This window comes from Panthera uncia, assembly GCF_023721935.1.
Source record: "Panthera uncia isolate 11264 chromosome C1 unlocalized genomic scaffold, Puncia_PCG_1.0 HiC_scaffold_3, whole genome shotgun sequence".
Taxonomy (NCBI): domain Eukaryota; kingdom Metazoa; phylum Chordata; class Mammalia; order Carnivora; family Felidae; genus Panthera; species Panthera uncia.
The window spans coordinates 42943964-42961907 of NW_026057584.1; the positions used below are offsets into that span (position 1 = coordinate 42943964).

Genomic DNA, 17944 nt, shown 5'->3' on the forward strand with positions numbered 1-17944 from the left:
CTCATCTGTCTCATTAGACTGTATGTTTCTTAAGGGCAAGGGCTGACCACGTGTCTCTCTTGCTGACCAATGTAAGCCCATGCCTTGCACAGGACTTTGCACCTAGCAAGTTCTCCACACGTACTTGATGAGTGAATGAATGAGTGAAGTGCCTAAAAAATAAGAGACCCAAGGGAATCAGCACATCAAAATCATCTCCCCAGCGAGAAACAATCTCTCTTCTCTCAGAAGGCTCACATATTTATCACCCTTCGGCCCCTCAGCAGTTTCTCTTCATGTTAGAGTTACCTCCTATGAACTCCGATGCAAGATCCACACCTAAATCATCTCTGAACAATCCGCAGGGTTTAATGTACTGACATATATACTGAGGGCACAAAATGCATGCCTGTGGAATGAATACAATTCGCCAAGAACCACACCATTCCGGAAGAGGTAGATCTGGTAAGAAAACATGTTCTCTTCACCTCTATCATATGTCTTTGCAGACAGGAGATGGCAGCCATGGGAGCAAGGGATGGTATGACCTCACCACTGATAAACCTGACTCCTGTCCCACTGAGGTGGCTATTCCTGGCCTAATGAGCTAGGAGTGTCCAGGCGTGAAACTGAAGCTCGTCGCTTCCTGTGAAAACACAGAGCAACTGGCCTTCGAATCTCTCCGTGAGTGACGAAAGCAAAAAAGTCACGCAGTATCTGACCACATTCTTTGCCGGAAGTCAGCTAAGGGTTTCCTATCACCAGTGATGAACTAATTAATCAGGGAAAACTTCTAACTCTAAACCTTAAATGACACATAAACACTATCACTGACTAATCTTTTAATGCTAAATCTGGTCAAGGATAAAAGCTATTTTGTTTTTTGATTTTAATGTTGCAGGTTCTTGCTAAAGGGCACACGCTGATTTTCAAGACTAACACATCTTAGGTACAAAGGGCCTTCCCCAATACTCATTTTCACATAAAATTTTAAAAGCTATGTGTTCTAATCTTTGGAACTTAACAATTTTTGTCAGAAGCACAAGCCCATCTGGGATAGATGCCTTATTATGATTATGGTCAGGATAAGGTCATTTCTCAATGAGGAAGTCTAGGTTTCTTAGTTTGGTAAAATATATCCTTATATAATACCACTACCCCAAATTAAACTTAAAATTAAAGTTTTAATGGGTTTCCATGAAATTCATGGAGTAAATCCTTCCTGTTAATTTAATAAGTCTATGCTCATGGAGCCATTTAAGCAAAATGATGCTGAACTTCATATGGTAATTAATGAGGAAAAGGAAGTGGAGAATAAGTAGTGTCCTTGGACACATCACATGACCATGAACAGCTTGAAGTACGCTCTGCAACAGGACTATGAAATACACACAAGCAGGTTAGAAATCAGAGGCAAAGCTTCACAATTACAACGCCACTCAAGGAGTAAGTTAGAACTCAACTAGATTTCCCTTCAACATTTAAAGATTCCTGTATGAATTCTCTATTTCATATCTGCACACAGTTAATCAATGGCCATTTACTGCAAAATCCACACAGCTGGAGAAGCCATTAACACAGGAGCATGCAACAGACTGTCACTGCAAACAGTTCATACTTACTGCATTCTGGTGCAAAAAGGGACAGATTATACAAAATGCAATCAGTTCTTAATTTGCCATAAACTTCTAACAGTAAACACTTATCGACAGTTATTCATTGGTGCAAATGACAGATTTTACCATTCGGGCTATGTTTCTGATTGGCATAAAACTCCGAAATCAAGGCACACGTCCAACCAGTTCAAACCACAGGTCTACAATACCTACAGGTGGTGTCTGAACTGTGGTTCTGCGAGGCGTGAGCTACGCAGGATAAAAAGTCTGACTCAGACAATACCTCATGTGACTTGCTTGAAGTCCCAAGGCTTCAGGATTTAATGCGTCTAATTCTGAATTATCAGGAAAAACGTGTATGTATAACCCATCGCCCCAGGGAGTCAGAGACAGAGGCAATTAGCAGGTCACCACAAAAGTGAAGAGATCCAGCAAGATCCAGAAGCAGCTCCTCTTTCTCACCACCGCACTCCCCCTCACCCCCCCTGTGCTGTCCCTGCTATGTCTCTCCTTCAAACATAAACAATGTGGTAAGGAGAGAGCGTTCTGGAGACAGCCTAAGAAAAAAACTGGTCTCTCCTACCTTATCCTGTTGCTTAAAGAACAAAAACAAAATAGAACAGCACAATCACCAAGGCAGAAACCAGCTTACTTCCCCACAGAAATATCTGAGCATTTATTGCAAACATACCTCACAGCCTGCAAAACGTGTTACAAATCACCAGAGCAATCATTATTGCCAAAAATGAAGGCCATCGCATTTCTTATGATCTGTGTTTGAGTTGTTGACATTGTCCAAATGTTTTGGGAAATGGGACTTCACGAATCATTAAAAATAACATGCAAAAGTTTATAATTTGCAAAAAAAAAAAAAAAAAATTTAAGGAGCAGCCTGGTAGCAGTTCCTATAGCTGCACCTTGCACAGGCTCTGAACGTGACTTCATGTACACAGGCACTAAACACCGCTGGGTTTTCCAATCGGGTCCTTCTTCCCTTTAGAAAACAGCTAAACTGGATCTAGGAACCATCACATGAATACAAAGGCCCCGAAGCAATTTGATATTTGGATGCTTTTTGTGTGTCGAGAACCGTGGGTGGCCAGAGATCCCTGAGCTGGGCGCTGTCTCCCACATGTCAGTCTCATGAATCAAAGTCTCCTAAGGAGGAAGTGGGCAGGAACTTGAATGACTCATCTCCCCTCCCGTCTCCAGTTTTCTACCCATGCCCCATGCATGGAATGTGTCTCCACTGTCTAAGTCACATTTATCCCCAAAGGCTAAGGGAGAAAACTAAAACTTTGGGGAACATCTTCAAATACGCACATCCAGAATTTTCCATTATACCATCTCCCTGAATGGAGCCCAGAACCATCCCACCCCCATTGGACTGCTCTAGGAAAAACAGGTAAACAGCAAGGTGTCTACGTTTGATACTGGTTTACACTGTAGTCACCAAGAGTATACCGGGATAGGAAGAACTTGGTAGGTTTAGAAGTATGTAATATACCAAAACTTTAAAGTCTAGGGTTTCTGTCAAGAATTCCTGAGTTTGAGTCCACCTTTTCAACATCAAAGAAACAGCAAACCATACCCCCCAATGAAGTTCACAACTAGTTTATGCTCTTAAGTATCAACTATGAACTTTCTGCTTGGAAGGATTCTGAAAGATGGATCAAAAATACTGGCCTGTTATTAATTTCTTTGTATTTTCTTGGCAACAGAGGAGGCTAATGATATCTTATACACTAGAAGACAGGGAGACATTTCAGTCTTGTATTCTTTAAATACGTAACATTTTTCTTCCCAGTACACAAACATGGTAAGTTTTAAGAAAAACAGCATGATAGTACTCTTCTTAAATACTTTAAGCTTTGATTTAAAAGGTTAAAGCAAGAGTAATGACGTCCATACTATTATGAACCATATTATTTCCCTCCATTTTCACTCTAAGGGGTACTTTAAATCTTCTCCTTCCTCTTCAAGTTCTCTTGCATTTCATTGATTCTCTCATTCACATGGAGAATGAAATCAGAGGAAAAAAGCTGGAACAGAAGGGATTGCCTATAACCAGGATCAATTTTCTTCTAAAAACAATTTAGAAAACAAATCTCATAACCACGAGGCACACTTACCAAGCTATACTGACTCTTACCCAACTATTAGGTCATTTGATTTGGAACAATCATTGCATCTAGCCTATCATATCTTTACTGTATATGGTTCATATACAATATATGTATATGAGGTTCATATATGTATATGAGGCTCAAAAGGGCAAGATGAATAAAGAGCTAGCCCTTCAAAACAACTAGCCCTTTGCCTGCACGAAACTAGCTCCATTGTATGAAAAGTGAAATATCCAGCCTGCTGTTCTGTTTTGGCCTATGGCACACTAATAATTTATTAATTTTCCCAGTAAACTACCTGCCAATTGTAGTACTTCCCAGATAAGCACTTAGCAAGAAGCTAAATCGATTCAGATGGCTCAACTTAGTCTTGAATTTAATTTTTTAAAAAGAATAGCTGTTGTTCTTTTATGGTGATGCTACGAACGTCTCTCAGAGATCAGCTATAAGAACATCCAAACTTGATTGTGTGGAATTGGAGTGTCTGGATTATGTAACTCTCTTCCCTTACAAAGTCGGACTGACGTTAAATAAGGATTTCTGGCTAGATTTTTCCTCTCTGTGGATTTTAACTCACTTCCCCTTCTTTTTGGTATCAGTGTTCCACTAATCTGTTTTCCAAACTGACATCAGATCACATGCGGCCAGCAAGGCAGGGCTATTCACACAGCTGGCCCTGGAATGCTTTGCAGTCAAATCCATGTGTCATCATCCCATGGTTTAATGCATCAGTTTCCCTCTTCCGTTTAGAGACGGACCAAAATGGATGAAAGGTTTCCACCAGCTCAGCTGAAAAGTGTTTTCATGGGAACTGTCAATGGGGTCATGAGGCAGAATTAGAGACATTAAAATTTTTTTCTTCTCTGGACCTTTACTGTCCAATTTTTAAAGTGATGCCCAGGGTGTTCTACAAGGCAGAACCCTTAATTCTTGCAGTCAATTTCAAGGAAAGTAAAGGCAGAATTTTCATTATATTCTATCAGTTTATTTTCGCTGGGGTAGACAGTATCACAGAAATCTTCATTTATGCACTGATGAGGATTCTGAATACTTCTCCCTAAGTCAGACCTTGAGCCCTTATATTTCAGCTTGTGGTACTTTTAAGTCCTTAATTATCTGGCTTCCTTATGTTCAACAGTATGAACTTCCTGATGTTTCCATGTTTTCTAATTTTGCTGAGAATCCAAGAAAACTATGGGATGGCATCTGGGGTGTGCATGTGAATAAATCACAAGCAAAAAAACCATTTCTAATTCTGTATCAAAGAGCAGGTAAACGTATCTAAAAGCACACACCCAAATCTCTATTCTGTGCTCCCCCAAATAAATTTAATTGTAAAATAAATAACGAAGCAGATTACTAAGAATCAAGATGTTTGGAAGATTAACCTGAGAAAGTTTACACAGGAAAATGCAGAGAACAATTAGTTATAATGAAAGACAAGTCTTAATTCTCTCAAGGAAACGGAAAAAAAATCAAAGCATCTATTGCACGGAGAAGGAAAAATAACTTCTCATGATTTTAGGGCCATCATAAGATCTGCCGTAGACATGACTGGTTAATTTGGCCTTGACTGAAATTTCTGGTTTGTTTTTTTGAGTACAGTTGACACACATTACATTAGTTTCAGGTGTGCAACATAGTGACTCGAAAAGTCTATACTTTGTGCTATTTTCACCACCAGGGTAGCTACCGTCTGTCACCATAGGATGCCATTAGTGCTCGCTTCGGCAGCACATATACCATAGGATGCCATTACCATATTGGCGACTATATTCCTTATGCCGTGCCAAAAGTTCTATTTATTATTTTTTAAGTTTATTTATTTAGAGAGAGACAGAGAACACGAGTGGGGGAGGGGCAGAGAGAGGAGACAGAGAATCCCAAGCTTGCACTCTCAAACCCTGAGACTATGACCTGAGCCAAAACCAAGAGCAGGACGCTTAACCAACTGAGCCACCCAGGCTCTCCCGAAAGTTCTGTTTAAAAAGAATAAAAATATAACCTGTTTGCTTTTGGGTAAAGCTGCCCAAGTGATTCCAACATGCTGCTAAGTTTAGGAACTACTGAGCTGGAACATTCTTCTGAAGAAGAAAGAAGGGCATTTTCAAATATAATGCAGGCATTTTCATAACTGAAGTCCATAGTTGTAACAGTGTTGAGAAAAAGCAGGATATAACTTGCAGAAGTGAAGCACAGTCATAAAGATGGGCTTGGAGAGAAACCTGAATTGGCCATTAAGTAAAAAATATTCCCACATTGCTACAGGATGTTTTATCCCGTCCCAAGTTACAGGTTGTGTCCACTCAGAACACCTAACTTCGTTGTTGTTGTTGTTGTTGTTTTTAAGTTTATTTATTTGGTGGGGGGAAGGGAGGGAGGGAAGGGGAAGGGCAGAAAGAGAAGAAGAGAGAGAGTATCAAGCAGGCTCTGCACTGACAGAATGGAACCCAACACGGGGCTCAAACTCACGAACCACAAGATCATGACCTGAGCCGAAACCAAGAGTCCAAAGCTGAACTGAATGAACCACCCGGGCGCCCCTCTAACTTCTGTTTGGATTAGATCTGTAGCAAACGCATTTTTAAAAAGTAACCTAGTTTCTTGATGAGACCTTCCTACCAGATAGGATGTGCCCTCAGCCAGAACAGACCCTCCATCTTAGGGTTGGCTAATATCACTGTAGGCTCCATGCAGGGAAGGAACAGCTGTCTTGTTTACCGCAGGAATATGATTCCTATTAGGCAGTAAATAAATAATGACAAATGACTTCCTCACTTAGGCATGGTTAAACTGCGCATGGGGTATAACTCAGCTCCCTGAGTGCTGTGTGGTCACTTACCACATGGCTGATTAGATCTTAGGACAGACCAGAATGTGAAGACAAGCTGATGTCCCCTCATGACCCCATTATCCTATTAAAAAAAGTTTTCATGTATTGTGACATGACATTAGGCACCTGGCCTAATAGATCAATAAATCTTCTTATGGCAACATAAAAATAAAATAAAACCAGTTTCTTTGATTTTAGATACATCATTAAATGTGTGTGTGTGTGTGTGTGTGTGTGTGTGTGTGTTTCCTTCTAACTTTCTAGTAAGATCTCTACTTTTGTCCTGTTCATGAAACCATCTAAATATAGATCAGCAGTGTGCTAGGTAAGAAATCATTTTCCCTGCCAACTATAAACAATGATTTTGACAGGCTGCCCTTTGGTAACAGTAACCTGAGGACTTGCTAGAAAGAAACTAATTTCATCACCACGAGTTCTGAGTATACTCAAGCAGTTCTCCTCACACACAAACCTCAAATTCTTCCCTATTGCCACGAGACCAGAAACTTTCTTTTGCGTAGTCTGCTAAAGAGGCATCAATACAAGTGGACATTGTGCTGAAGAACAGTTTTCAATGGTCGGCAGGACAGGGGGCAGCAGGCAGGACACAGCACAGGTGTCCCACGCTTGGCCACCAGCACGCAGAAGAACTCCAGGGGTGTTCCCCATGCTGGTCAGTTTGGAATGAGAACAATGGTACAGAAATAGGGATTGAGAAACTTATCATGTTTGGGTTTTCTCCTTTATTTCCAGGTACTGGGGACCCTGTGAGTTTGGGGAGAAAAGTAACAAAAAGGCCCTATCAGAGGTTTTTTATTATTTATGAAGGGGGCCTAGGATTTAGGTCCTGAGTCTGCCATTTTGTAGCCATGTAACTCCAGCATAGTGACTTGACCTTCAGAGCCTCACCTACTCACCTGTAAAATAGGAATAGTAGTAACTATTTCATGAAGTGTTTGTGAAAATTAAATCAGACAATATATGTAACACTTCCCGCAATGCTTGCATACAGTCAGCCCTCAAGAATGATTTACCCCTGGCTACTAAATACAGAACATGATCAAGCAGGGATCTTGATTTACAAAATCAAGCAGGGATCTTGATTTACAAAAATTTATTACAAAAATAAATGTAAGAAAAAGATATTTGTTGGAAAGTCCTGGCTTAGCTGCAGGGAGGGGGCTGATGTTTTTTTTTTCTGTTCTGTGAACCTGATAATTTGGAACACATAAACACTTTTGGTGGTCATTCTGGGCAGGGCCTGGTTATTTAAAGGAATTCACAAATCATTACTTATGGGGAGAATGAAGAGAGGAGGAGCCTGATCTACTTGTTATTTTCCTGAACCAAACTAAAATACCACTCCCGAGAAATAAGAGTAAGAGTTTTAAAAGATCCTTACAATGGGGAAAGGAGCAAAAAAAAAAAAAAAAAACAAAAAAAAACAAAAAAATAAAGCAAAGCGAAACAAAAATTCTTAAAACACCTTCTAAATGTCAAAGCAAAAGGATAAATAGGAAATTCCAATATAAGTATATAATTTTTAAATATTTAATTTGTAATAAGCATGCAGTCTTTTTAAAAAATTCATTATGAAGTTTACCAGAAATTCTTTCAATCTTTGCAACAGAACTCACACTGTAAGATTGCAGTTGGATAAGACCCAACAAATCACGCAATCCAGACCCTGAGCCTGAGCCCATCAGGATGAAATGCCAGCACTGGCCAGGTCAGACTGGCATCTGGCTCTCCTGTCCCTGGCTTTTTCATGGCATCATCCTGTCTCACTTTCCTACAAATGACTGAATGACTACAGGCACAATGTCCATAAACCTTGTTGGAAATTGCCCAGTAAGAATTTTGAATCTGCAATTATAAAAGTCAAATACTGATACAAGAAGTTCTTCCTAAACAGCATTGTCTCCAAAATGCTGGCTGTCAGCACTTAAACACACACACATATAATACACACACACACACACACACACACACACGCACACACACACGCACACACACACACACACACACACACACAAAGTTTTGTTACATCAGCACAGAGGTTTTTTGTAGATTCAAAGTTATATTAACTATATATTAAATGCTGTCTATAGAATATATGATTTAATTTCCAACTATTATGCATGAATAGAAACAATACAAAGAATAGAAAAAAGCTTACCTCAAAAATTTCAAAACCATAAATGTCCAAAACACCCATGACCTTCTTTCTCACTTTTGTCTGTGCCTTAAAAAAAGTTTTAAAATAATGAGTTGAATTTAGGCCTGAAATATAACACTAAAAGCATACTAAGGAAGATAGACTTATGTTACAAGTTAACTGTGTTTCACAACTAGAATAACTATAATTTAGTTGTTGTTTTTTAATCTATGACATAGGATACTGGTATAGAATTTTCCAGAAATTTTAATGATAGATGACTTATTTAAAGAAGGCATTAGTGATACCTAATTATAATAAACAATCACTGAATCTTACAATAGGTCGGGCCTTTCAAACTCCCAATACTCCAATACCCTCATTTTATTGACAAACATATCAGTAGGTTGAGAGGTCAAGTGACCTTTTCAGCCAAGTGTGTACAACTAGTTAGATGAGCCACGACCATGACCTGGGATGCAGACTCTCAGAGTTAACTCTGCAAAACCCATGAGGCCACTGACCGGTGAGATTTCTCACAAAAACATCTATGCAAAACAAAACAGAGTCCTGACAAATTTCAATTCTATGCAAGGTAAATTATTTTCAAGGAACAGTCTTATCTGATTATAAAATTGAAATATCTTTAACTTAACGTTTATAATCTGAACACATCTATTATAGCTGATTTATCTGGTTGCAGAGATTCAGTACCTTAATGCTTTCATTGATTCGATTTACCAACCATGAAAATAACCTGCTATAGAGGTTTTTAGCCAGAGCATCACGGGCATAATATGCCTATTGAAAAAGAAAAAAAAAGACAAGAAAAACTCAACACCCACGATTGTCACAATGCTTAATTTCAATAAAATAATAAAGGTATTTTTTAAATATTTAAAGTTCTTGTATTTCAAGTTATTTTCAGAGCCAGTTTTTACTATACTCTGGATGAACAATTAAACCGTTAAGAGAACTGAGCAAATTATTTATCCTCAATCATTATACTTTTTTGCATCCCAGGAAACTAATTCTAAATATTGCAAACACCTTCTCCATAAAGATACTCATCTCTGTATTACAGAACAGAGAAAAATCAGAGGCACTTTAGAAGTCCAACAACAGGGGAATAGTAAGAAAAATAAATGAAAGCCTACTGAAAGGGAAGTTACACAGTTATCACAGAATGATCATTATGAACATTAGGTAATAAAATGGAAAATGCTTATGTTTTGTGAAAATAAAAATCTGTCTATTTAATACAGTGACTATATCTTTTTAACCCTTACACGTAGGAAAGGAAACTCAACGGAAAAACATTAAAATGGTTTTGACTGATGTGATTCAGAAATGTTTTCCTTCATTCAACCTTCTCAACATTAAAAAAAAAATTTAATGTTTATTTATTTTTGAGAAAGACAGAGAGAGAGAGAGAGAGAGAGAGAGACATAGAACATGAACAGGGGAAGGGCAGAGACAGAAAGAGAGAAAGAAAATCCCAAGCAGACTCCGCACTGTCAGCATAGAGCCTACTGCGGGGCTCAAACCCATGAACCGCAAGATCATGTCCTGAGCCAAAGTCGGATGCTTAACCTACTGACCCACCCAGGTGCACCCCTTCCGAACATTTTAAAAAAGATATTCCATAACATCTAGAGGCTAGAGTCACGATACACTGTGGGCAATATACTGTATAATACAAATAAATGCTTTTATTTGCTTATTCATTTATTTGAAGCTCTTCAGAGCTACTTGCCAAAGAAGAGGCAGAGGACATAGTCTCTCCACCCCTGACTTAGAAGGCACACCCTGGAGAAAGTCATCCTTGCCAGGAAGCACCTAAGAGTCCCTGCACATATCGGGTGCCACGAGCATTTAGCTAGTGCACACCAACAATGTGATGCAGTGCTCTTGGGGAGGCCCGAGCGCCAGCAGCTTCCGGGGAGGAAAGCGAGATGGTCTGCTGCTGGGATTTTGGGTTTTGTTTTGTTTTGTTTTGTTTTGTTTTACAAAGAGAGCGAGAGAGCAAGCAAGAGCATGAGTGGAGGAAAGGGACAAAGGGAGAGAACCTTAAGTAGGCTCCACACTCAGCACGGAGCCCGACTGGGGCTTGATCCCACAACCCTGATATCATGACCTGAGCTGAAATCAAGAGTCAGACGCTTCTCTTGATTCTGGCTCAGGTCACGATCTCACAGTTCATGAGATCAAGCCCTGAGTTGGGCTCTGCACTCACAGTGCAGAGCCTGCTTGGGATTCTCTCTCTCCCCCTCTCTCTGCCCCTCTCCTGTGCTCTCTCTCCCTCTTTCAAAAATAAATAAACATAAAAAAAAAAGAGTTGAATGCTCAACTGAGTGAGCCACCTAGTCGCTCCAGTTTGCTGCTGTGTTTAACACTCTGGCCACATGCATGCATTTCACTGCTTATAAGCAGAAATTTGAGCATTACTATTAGAGCTTTACATTTTTATGTTATAAAGAACACAACTTATTAGATTATACAGAAATTCTTTTCCCACATTTCTTTCTAAATGAAGTGTAACAGCTTTAATAACATAGGCCCTTCGTTGGCAACAAATCGTAGCTTTAGAGTACCCTTCCAGTTCATCTGACACTTCCATGCTAATCCTGAACCTCTCCCTAGAAAATCCATCAATAAATTGGCACAAAAAAAATAAAACCCAAGCACACAATGTCATCTTGGAGGGTAACAGTGGTTAATGATTCCACTGCAGAAAATGCATATATATGCTGAAATGGGGAAAGAAGCCTGGATTTAGATGAATGCCTTTTCTCTACCCTCCTTCTAGCTTTTACTTTCTTCACATAGGCCATATAAGTGCCTAGAACAGCACCTGGCACAGAGTAAGCCTATACATGTATTTATATTACGATTTCTGAAGTATCCTTTTCCTATCCCACCTGTGAGCCTATAGAATTCTTTCTTAATCCTTTCCCCTTTCTTTTCGTAAATTCTAGTTATCTCAACACACCGCATAACCTCAAAACATTACCTATTTATAAACAGAAATGTCATCATAATGGCATCCAGTTTTTTTTAGCTATGTGCTGATTCCAACAAACCACCATTTCAATATGCAACCGAACTAATAGTGACAACTCATTCTGGCAAACTCCTTTATATTTTTTAAAATGCATTCACAGCCCATGTTCATCTTCTTTATTTCTTTCGAACAAATACTCATTCCAGAAGTCTCAAACTCAAATGTTTCCAGGGACTACATGACAGAAATGAATGGGAAATAGTATGATCTGTAGACGCATTCCACATTAAAGGCACTCAAATTCAAAATTTAAAAAGCAAGCACACAAAACAAAACAGAACAACAAGACAACAAAACTACCCTTTCATCAAATAAAATATGCCTATTGAGCTATATCTGGTACCAGGGGCTGCCAATCTGCCAGCCCTGATTTCTAGAGTCTGATTCATGCCACTGAATCTCCATAATAACATCCTCCACAGTACGGGAAGGAATGTTTATTCTCATTTAAGGATCACTAACAAGGTGTACAGAAATGAAGGACGACACTGAGAGCATGGATTCACCATCTCAGATTCTAAGCACAACATGAAGACACTGCACTTCTACAGCGGCGTTGAAGCGCACTGAAAAAATCCCAAGTGAAATGTGCTTCAGCGATGACTGGTATTAGGTGTGGCCCAGGTGGAAACACAAGAGATGCATGGCCATGGGGGGGGCCTACCCTGTAGCAGCTTACAGTGGAGTGGTGGAGGCCAAATCCATGAGTGAAACAATCAGAGAACGAGTGTCCAACAGCAGGGGAAAAACGAATTCCCAGAAGGGAGAAGAGGGGGACTATGTGATCTTCCTGGATGAGGGGTAATTAGATGGACCATTCAGACAGGCAGGAAGAATTAGCCACGCCATGTGGGGAAGGGATAAGGAAGAGCGAAGGCACCGGGTAAAAATAAGCATGGCATTTATAGAAGTAGCAGGGAATAAACTGAGATAAAGAAAGGGTGCAGGGTCAGATTACTGAGGGCTTGGAAGCCAAGGAGAGAGGATGTGGCAAAAGCTGAACTACAACTCTGTCTTGAGTTCCTATCATTTCACCATGAGTCACTGTATCCGAGGAAAGATCTAAATGCCTTGGGCAAAATGAGGAATGGGGCAATACGGATGATGATGGGGTCCAAGAACTGAAGCTATGAGGAAACATTAATAAAACAAATTAGTTCTTGCTGGAATCAAAACGTTTTAGGCAGTAAGACTGGTAGAAACCTAAACCCTACATTAAAAAAAAAAAAAAAAAAAAAAGAACTTGAATAAGGAACTGAAAAATCGAGGACCTCAAGCCAAATTCTTTTATGCTAAAGGTTAAAACAATGTGGAAAAGTTTAACCCAGTGATGTAAGGTGACTCAAGCTTATAAAGTAAGACGCACCTGGGCCCGGTTTCCGGAGAGGATGATTAAAAAGCGAGAGTAAAACACACAGTAAAAACAGACCAACATTTACCCACATATATATTCCATATATACCCACGTACATGTGGATATTCTTAAAGGACCTTCTTAAACAGGAGGCATTTTCTCATCGCAATACTTTTTACTTAACGATCCCCACTCTGCCTATTGAAAACGTCTAAACTCAGTGTGACCTTAGTACAGTGGTTCTCAAAATGTGGTCCCTGGACCACCGGCAGCAGCAGCTCTGAACTTGTTAGACATGCAAATTCTTCAGTCCTACCTCAGGCCTACTGAATACAGCAGCCTAGGGGCACAGCCTGCAAACTGTGTTGGACAAACCCTTCAGGTGGCACTGAGGTACACTCAAGTTTTAAAGTTTGAGAACCACCGCCACACTGAACCTTCCCAGCCACGTTACTCTGAATCCCCTTCGCGTGTCTAAAGCTACGGCCAAGCTAGACCACCCCTCCCCCTGATGTGGACTCCAAACTTGGCTTTTCTCAGTTTTCTTTTTGAAACCCCCTACTGCCCATTCTTCATTCATCTAAATCCTTCAAGGCTGGCTCAGAAATTATCTTCTCCATGGCGTCTTCCTTCATCCCTTATGTCCCTGCTAATGGTCTACATGGGGGCCTGTGCTGAGCAGGCTCTCAATGAATTTTTCTTGATTAAGTCAGTGACTCACCATCTGACTTTGCATGAGTGAGACTGACCTGGACAGACATGACAGCAGAAGCAGTAATTTAGGAAGAAGGTAACACAACAGTTCTAACCAGAAGAGGATCGTTACAAATCAAATTTACATATAACCGAAGTTATAGTATTTTTCATAGTCAAAGCACCTCACCTGAAATACGAAATCAACACTGAAAGCTACAGACACATAGGCATCCTTGGGTTAGTAGCAAAGACCAGTTCAGAGAGGCAAAGAGAAAGACTAAATCCACCTACTGTCTTACAGATGCTTAAGGCCACTTACAAAGAGGAGGAGAATACAGTTGGACTATAGGCTGAGAATAAAGTAGGCCTCTGTGCCAAAAGTGCCGAATCAGTCATTGAATTCCAGTGCAGATCAGCACAGACGGGTGGGAAAATGTCTAAGCTGTAGAACAAAGGCTTTACATTGAAAGGGGCTTCAGAAGCTTCCTTGGTGTAACATCCACACGTGCATCCATCCATTCATCCATCCACTGAACTTGAACCAAAGGACAGAAGAAGTAAGCAAATCAGACCTGAGTCTTAGAAAGATTTCATTGTCTTCAGATGGGCAGTATACGAAAAGGAAGGCAGGAAAGCCAATCTGGCCTCTCCAAACTGGCTTCTCCCACTGTGTTCTCCAAATTAGTGAATGGCAATCCTACTTTTCCAGTTGCTTGAGTGAAACATGTTGGGAGCCATCCTTGACTCTTCTCTTTCTCTCATGCCACATCTTAAGCTAACAGCATCAAAATGTACCCAGGTGTAACCGCTTCTCACTCTACTGCTACCACCTGGTTCAAACACCATCAATTCTAGGTTAGCACACAATTCCTTGCAGCTTCCTGGTGCCATGAACGGAACGTCTGTATCACCTCCCAGCCCCAAATCCATATGTTGAAGCCCTAATCCCCAATGTGATGGTATGTGAAGGTGGGAGCCTTAGGAGATAGATTTAGATGAGGTCATGAGGGCAGAGCTCCCATGATGGAACTGGGGTCCTTATAGGGGGACGAGGACACCAGAGCACACCGTCCCCTCCCCCACCCCTTGCCCTATGAAGAGGATACAGCAAGAAAGTGGCCATCTGTCAACCAGGAAGATGGCCCTCACCAAGAATGCAACCATGCTGGTCCCCTGATCTCAGACTCCCAGCCTCCAGAACTTTGAGGAATAAATGGTTCTTTTTGTTTGTTTAAGCCACCTAGACTATGGTAGTCTGTTATAGTAGCCCAACTAAGACACCTTGCTTTTACCCATTCTCCCCCTGCACTCTGCTCTCCACATTGCAGCCAGAATGACCCTTTGAAATACAAGGCAGATCATGCCAGTGGTATCATTTCCCAGCTCACTCAGACGCAACTTCCCTGCCCCAGCACAGTGGGTCTCCCTTACTCTGCTCTCGTTTTTCTCCTTGTCTGCTGCTAGCTTGCCATATAAATTCATTTATATACGAGGCCTACTGGCTATGGCCACTCCTCCTACCAAAATTTTAACCTCTGCGAGGGCAGGGATCCTTATCTGTTTAGTTTACTGCTGTGCTCCCAGTGCTTAGAATGATGTCTGCAATACAGTATGGACAGTTAAGATAACAACCTGCAAAATGAAATTTTTGTGTCCACTTATGTAAAAAATATCACAGACTTTTTAAAAACTCACTTTCTGACCAGGATGTTTCACTCACCTGAGCCACATTCAGTGTAGTTGAAACCTTCTCCTGCTTGGCCTCAACAGTTCGGAAACTGAAAGCTCGTTCTAGAACTGATTGATCAATGCCGGTCAACTCACAAATTTCTTTTAACTCTGTTGGGGGACAGACACAAAAAGTGACTACACATGTGCTGCTAAAAATCCTTGTCAAGGCTTAGGATGTTCTTCCTAAAGCACATTCAAATCAAATAGTATAAAATGTAGAACTCAGAAGACTTAAAACTCAGCTCTAATTATGCTTCTGTTCAGTTTCGCTGGAAAGCATTTTCCAGTGAAGTTTTCCAGTGAACAGAAGTTTTCTTTCTAGATTAAGAAGTAGGCAGATGCTCAAAAGCAAGTTTGCTATATAAGGTTGACTCTCCGCTGACTTACCATTTTTATCTTTGATTTTGCTTTCATCTAAACCGTTCACTCGAGATTCGGGCTTGAACTCGATGTTCCCCAGTTTCAACACGGCTGCCACCACCTCCAGGACAGACTCAGCTTCGTGATCCATAAAACCCACAATCTGCATGGCATTCTGGGAGTGGGGGGAGAAAAGCAGCTGTTTTCTTTCTGTCACTCTTTATATTATTTTTTTAATGAATCATGCAACAGATTTGTTTCTAAACACACAACAACAAAAAAGACAAAGTGCCCCAGAATAAGCCCTCCAAGAGGAAACCTAAGAACAGACCTGACAGCACCAGTTGGGGCTGTAGCTTGTTTAATGGTTTCAAGCTGTGATTCAAGGGTCCCTGGGGCATTCTGCATGCTGGGGCAAAGAGGTGGAGGGGAGCAAAGAGGAATTTGGAAGAAGAGGAGGCTAAGAGCCAAGCCTTGGGTTCCAACCCCCGCTTCATCCGCAGCAGCTCGGTGTGTATATCTCTGTGTCTGTGTGTGTCTGTGTGCACGTGTGCACAATGCGTGTATGCGTTGAGTACGTGTTGTTTTTTTATACCGGGTTCTGCTGCTAGAAATAAATCCGAACAAAAAGCTTTTATGACTCCTATATAAAAACCTCCTCATTTATTTTACAAGAGAAAAACTGGTCTGCAAAGGTGAAGTGCCCGACCCAAGGCATTACAGGTAACAGGGAACATTCCTTCAGTCATAAGCTTTTATTAAGTGCCAATGATTTGCCAGGCAAGGCAGTTATAGAACTGGACTTGAACTCAACTCTTAATTCATGTCCAGGAAGCGAGAAGCTTGCTGTATGAGGATGCTTACAGAGTTTTTAACAAATGACATACTCAGAGAAATACTCTTTTTGAGAATAAATGCCAACAGCTTTTTTGTTTTATTTGTTTGTTTGTGATGAGACTACCCAGCCTAGCAATGGGAGTAATATAATTTTTTTGTCATGGAAAATTTCAAACATACACAACAGTAGAGAGAGCAGGAAAAGAACTCCAAGTTATTTTCACTCAGCCTTGAAGATCAACTGATGCCAGTCTTATTTCTGCTAATCTGACCTACTTCCTGCCTCCCCACCACCACAGCTAAAGTACAGTTACCATATCATGTCATAGAGGAGTAATTTTTGAAGCGCACATAAACATAGGAGATAGGATATTGTTTAAAATAATTTATTTTCAGGAGCACCTGGGTGGCTCTTTTGGTTGAGCATCCGACTCTTGATTTTAGCTCAGGTCATGAGCGCAGGGTTCGTGGGATCGAGCCCCACGTTGGGTTCCATGGCATTCTCTCACCCTCTCTCTCTGCCCCTCCCCCACTTGCACTCTCTCTCAAAACAGATGAATAAACGTTAAAAAAAATAAAAATAAAACAATTTATTTTCTAATGAACGTGAAATGCTACTCATTCTGGCTTACATGTGATTTTTGGAAGTTTTCTCTCAAAAGCAGTATTGATTTAATGCTTTCCTGGGACAGTTCTTACAGTTGGAAATTAACTACTAAGCTATGGCTACAAAAATATTTGGAATTTAAAGACGGCATTAAAAGAGTCAGGATAATATAATGAGAAAGCTCCTTTTGATAAATAGCAAAATCGCATGCTCCAGTAAAGCATGGGCCTTTACAATATTGTAGGATTTTAGTAAGAATACAATAAATTGTTGTATAATTCTAAAACCTTAGGGGGCATGAGTTATGGTTTTAAGAAAACTCAGAATTGTTACCAGTTCCAAATGAGCAAAAGAGTGTCACCCATTTTAAAGAGTAATGAAAGGAGGGCGCCTGGGTGGCTCAGTAGGTTAGGCTTCCGACTTCAGCTCAGGTCATGATCTCATGGTTTGTGAGTTTGAGCCTCACGTCGGGCTCTGTGCTGACAGCTCGGAGTCTGCAGCCTGCTTCGAATTCTGTGTCTCCCTCTCTCTCTGCCCCTCCCCTGCTCATACTCTGTCTCTCTCTGTCTCTCAGAAATAAATA

At 40.6% G+C, this 17944-nt stretch overlaps 1 protein-coding gene across 4 annotated transcripts in view; it reads right to left on the reverse strand.

The window, feature by feature from the left end:
* Window positions 1-17944, reverse strand: part of MYO1B (myosin IB) — a 187025-nt gene that overhangs the window by 43006 nt on the left and 126075 nt on the right. For all 4 annotated transcript variants that reach the window (XM_049615267.1, XM_049615266.1, XM_049615264.1 and 1 more), the window contains exons 10-13: window positions 15945-16092; window positions 15547-15665; window positions 9427-9513; window positions 8734-8799 (exon numbers count right to left, since the gene is read on the reverse strand). In XM_049615267.1, the coding sequence (XP_049471224.1) occupies window positions 8734-8799; window positions 9427-9513; window positions 15547-15665; window positions 15945-16092 (420 nt within the window). The remainder of the gene's footprint in view (window positions 1-8733; window positions 8800-9426; window positions 9514-15546; window positions 15666-15944; window positions 16093-17944) is intronic.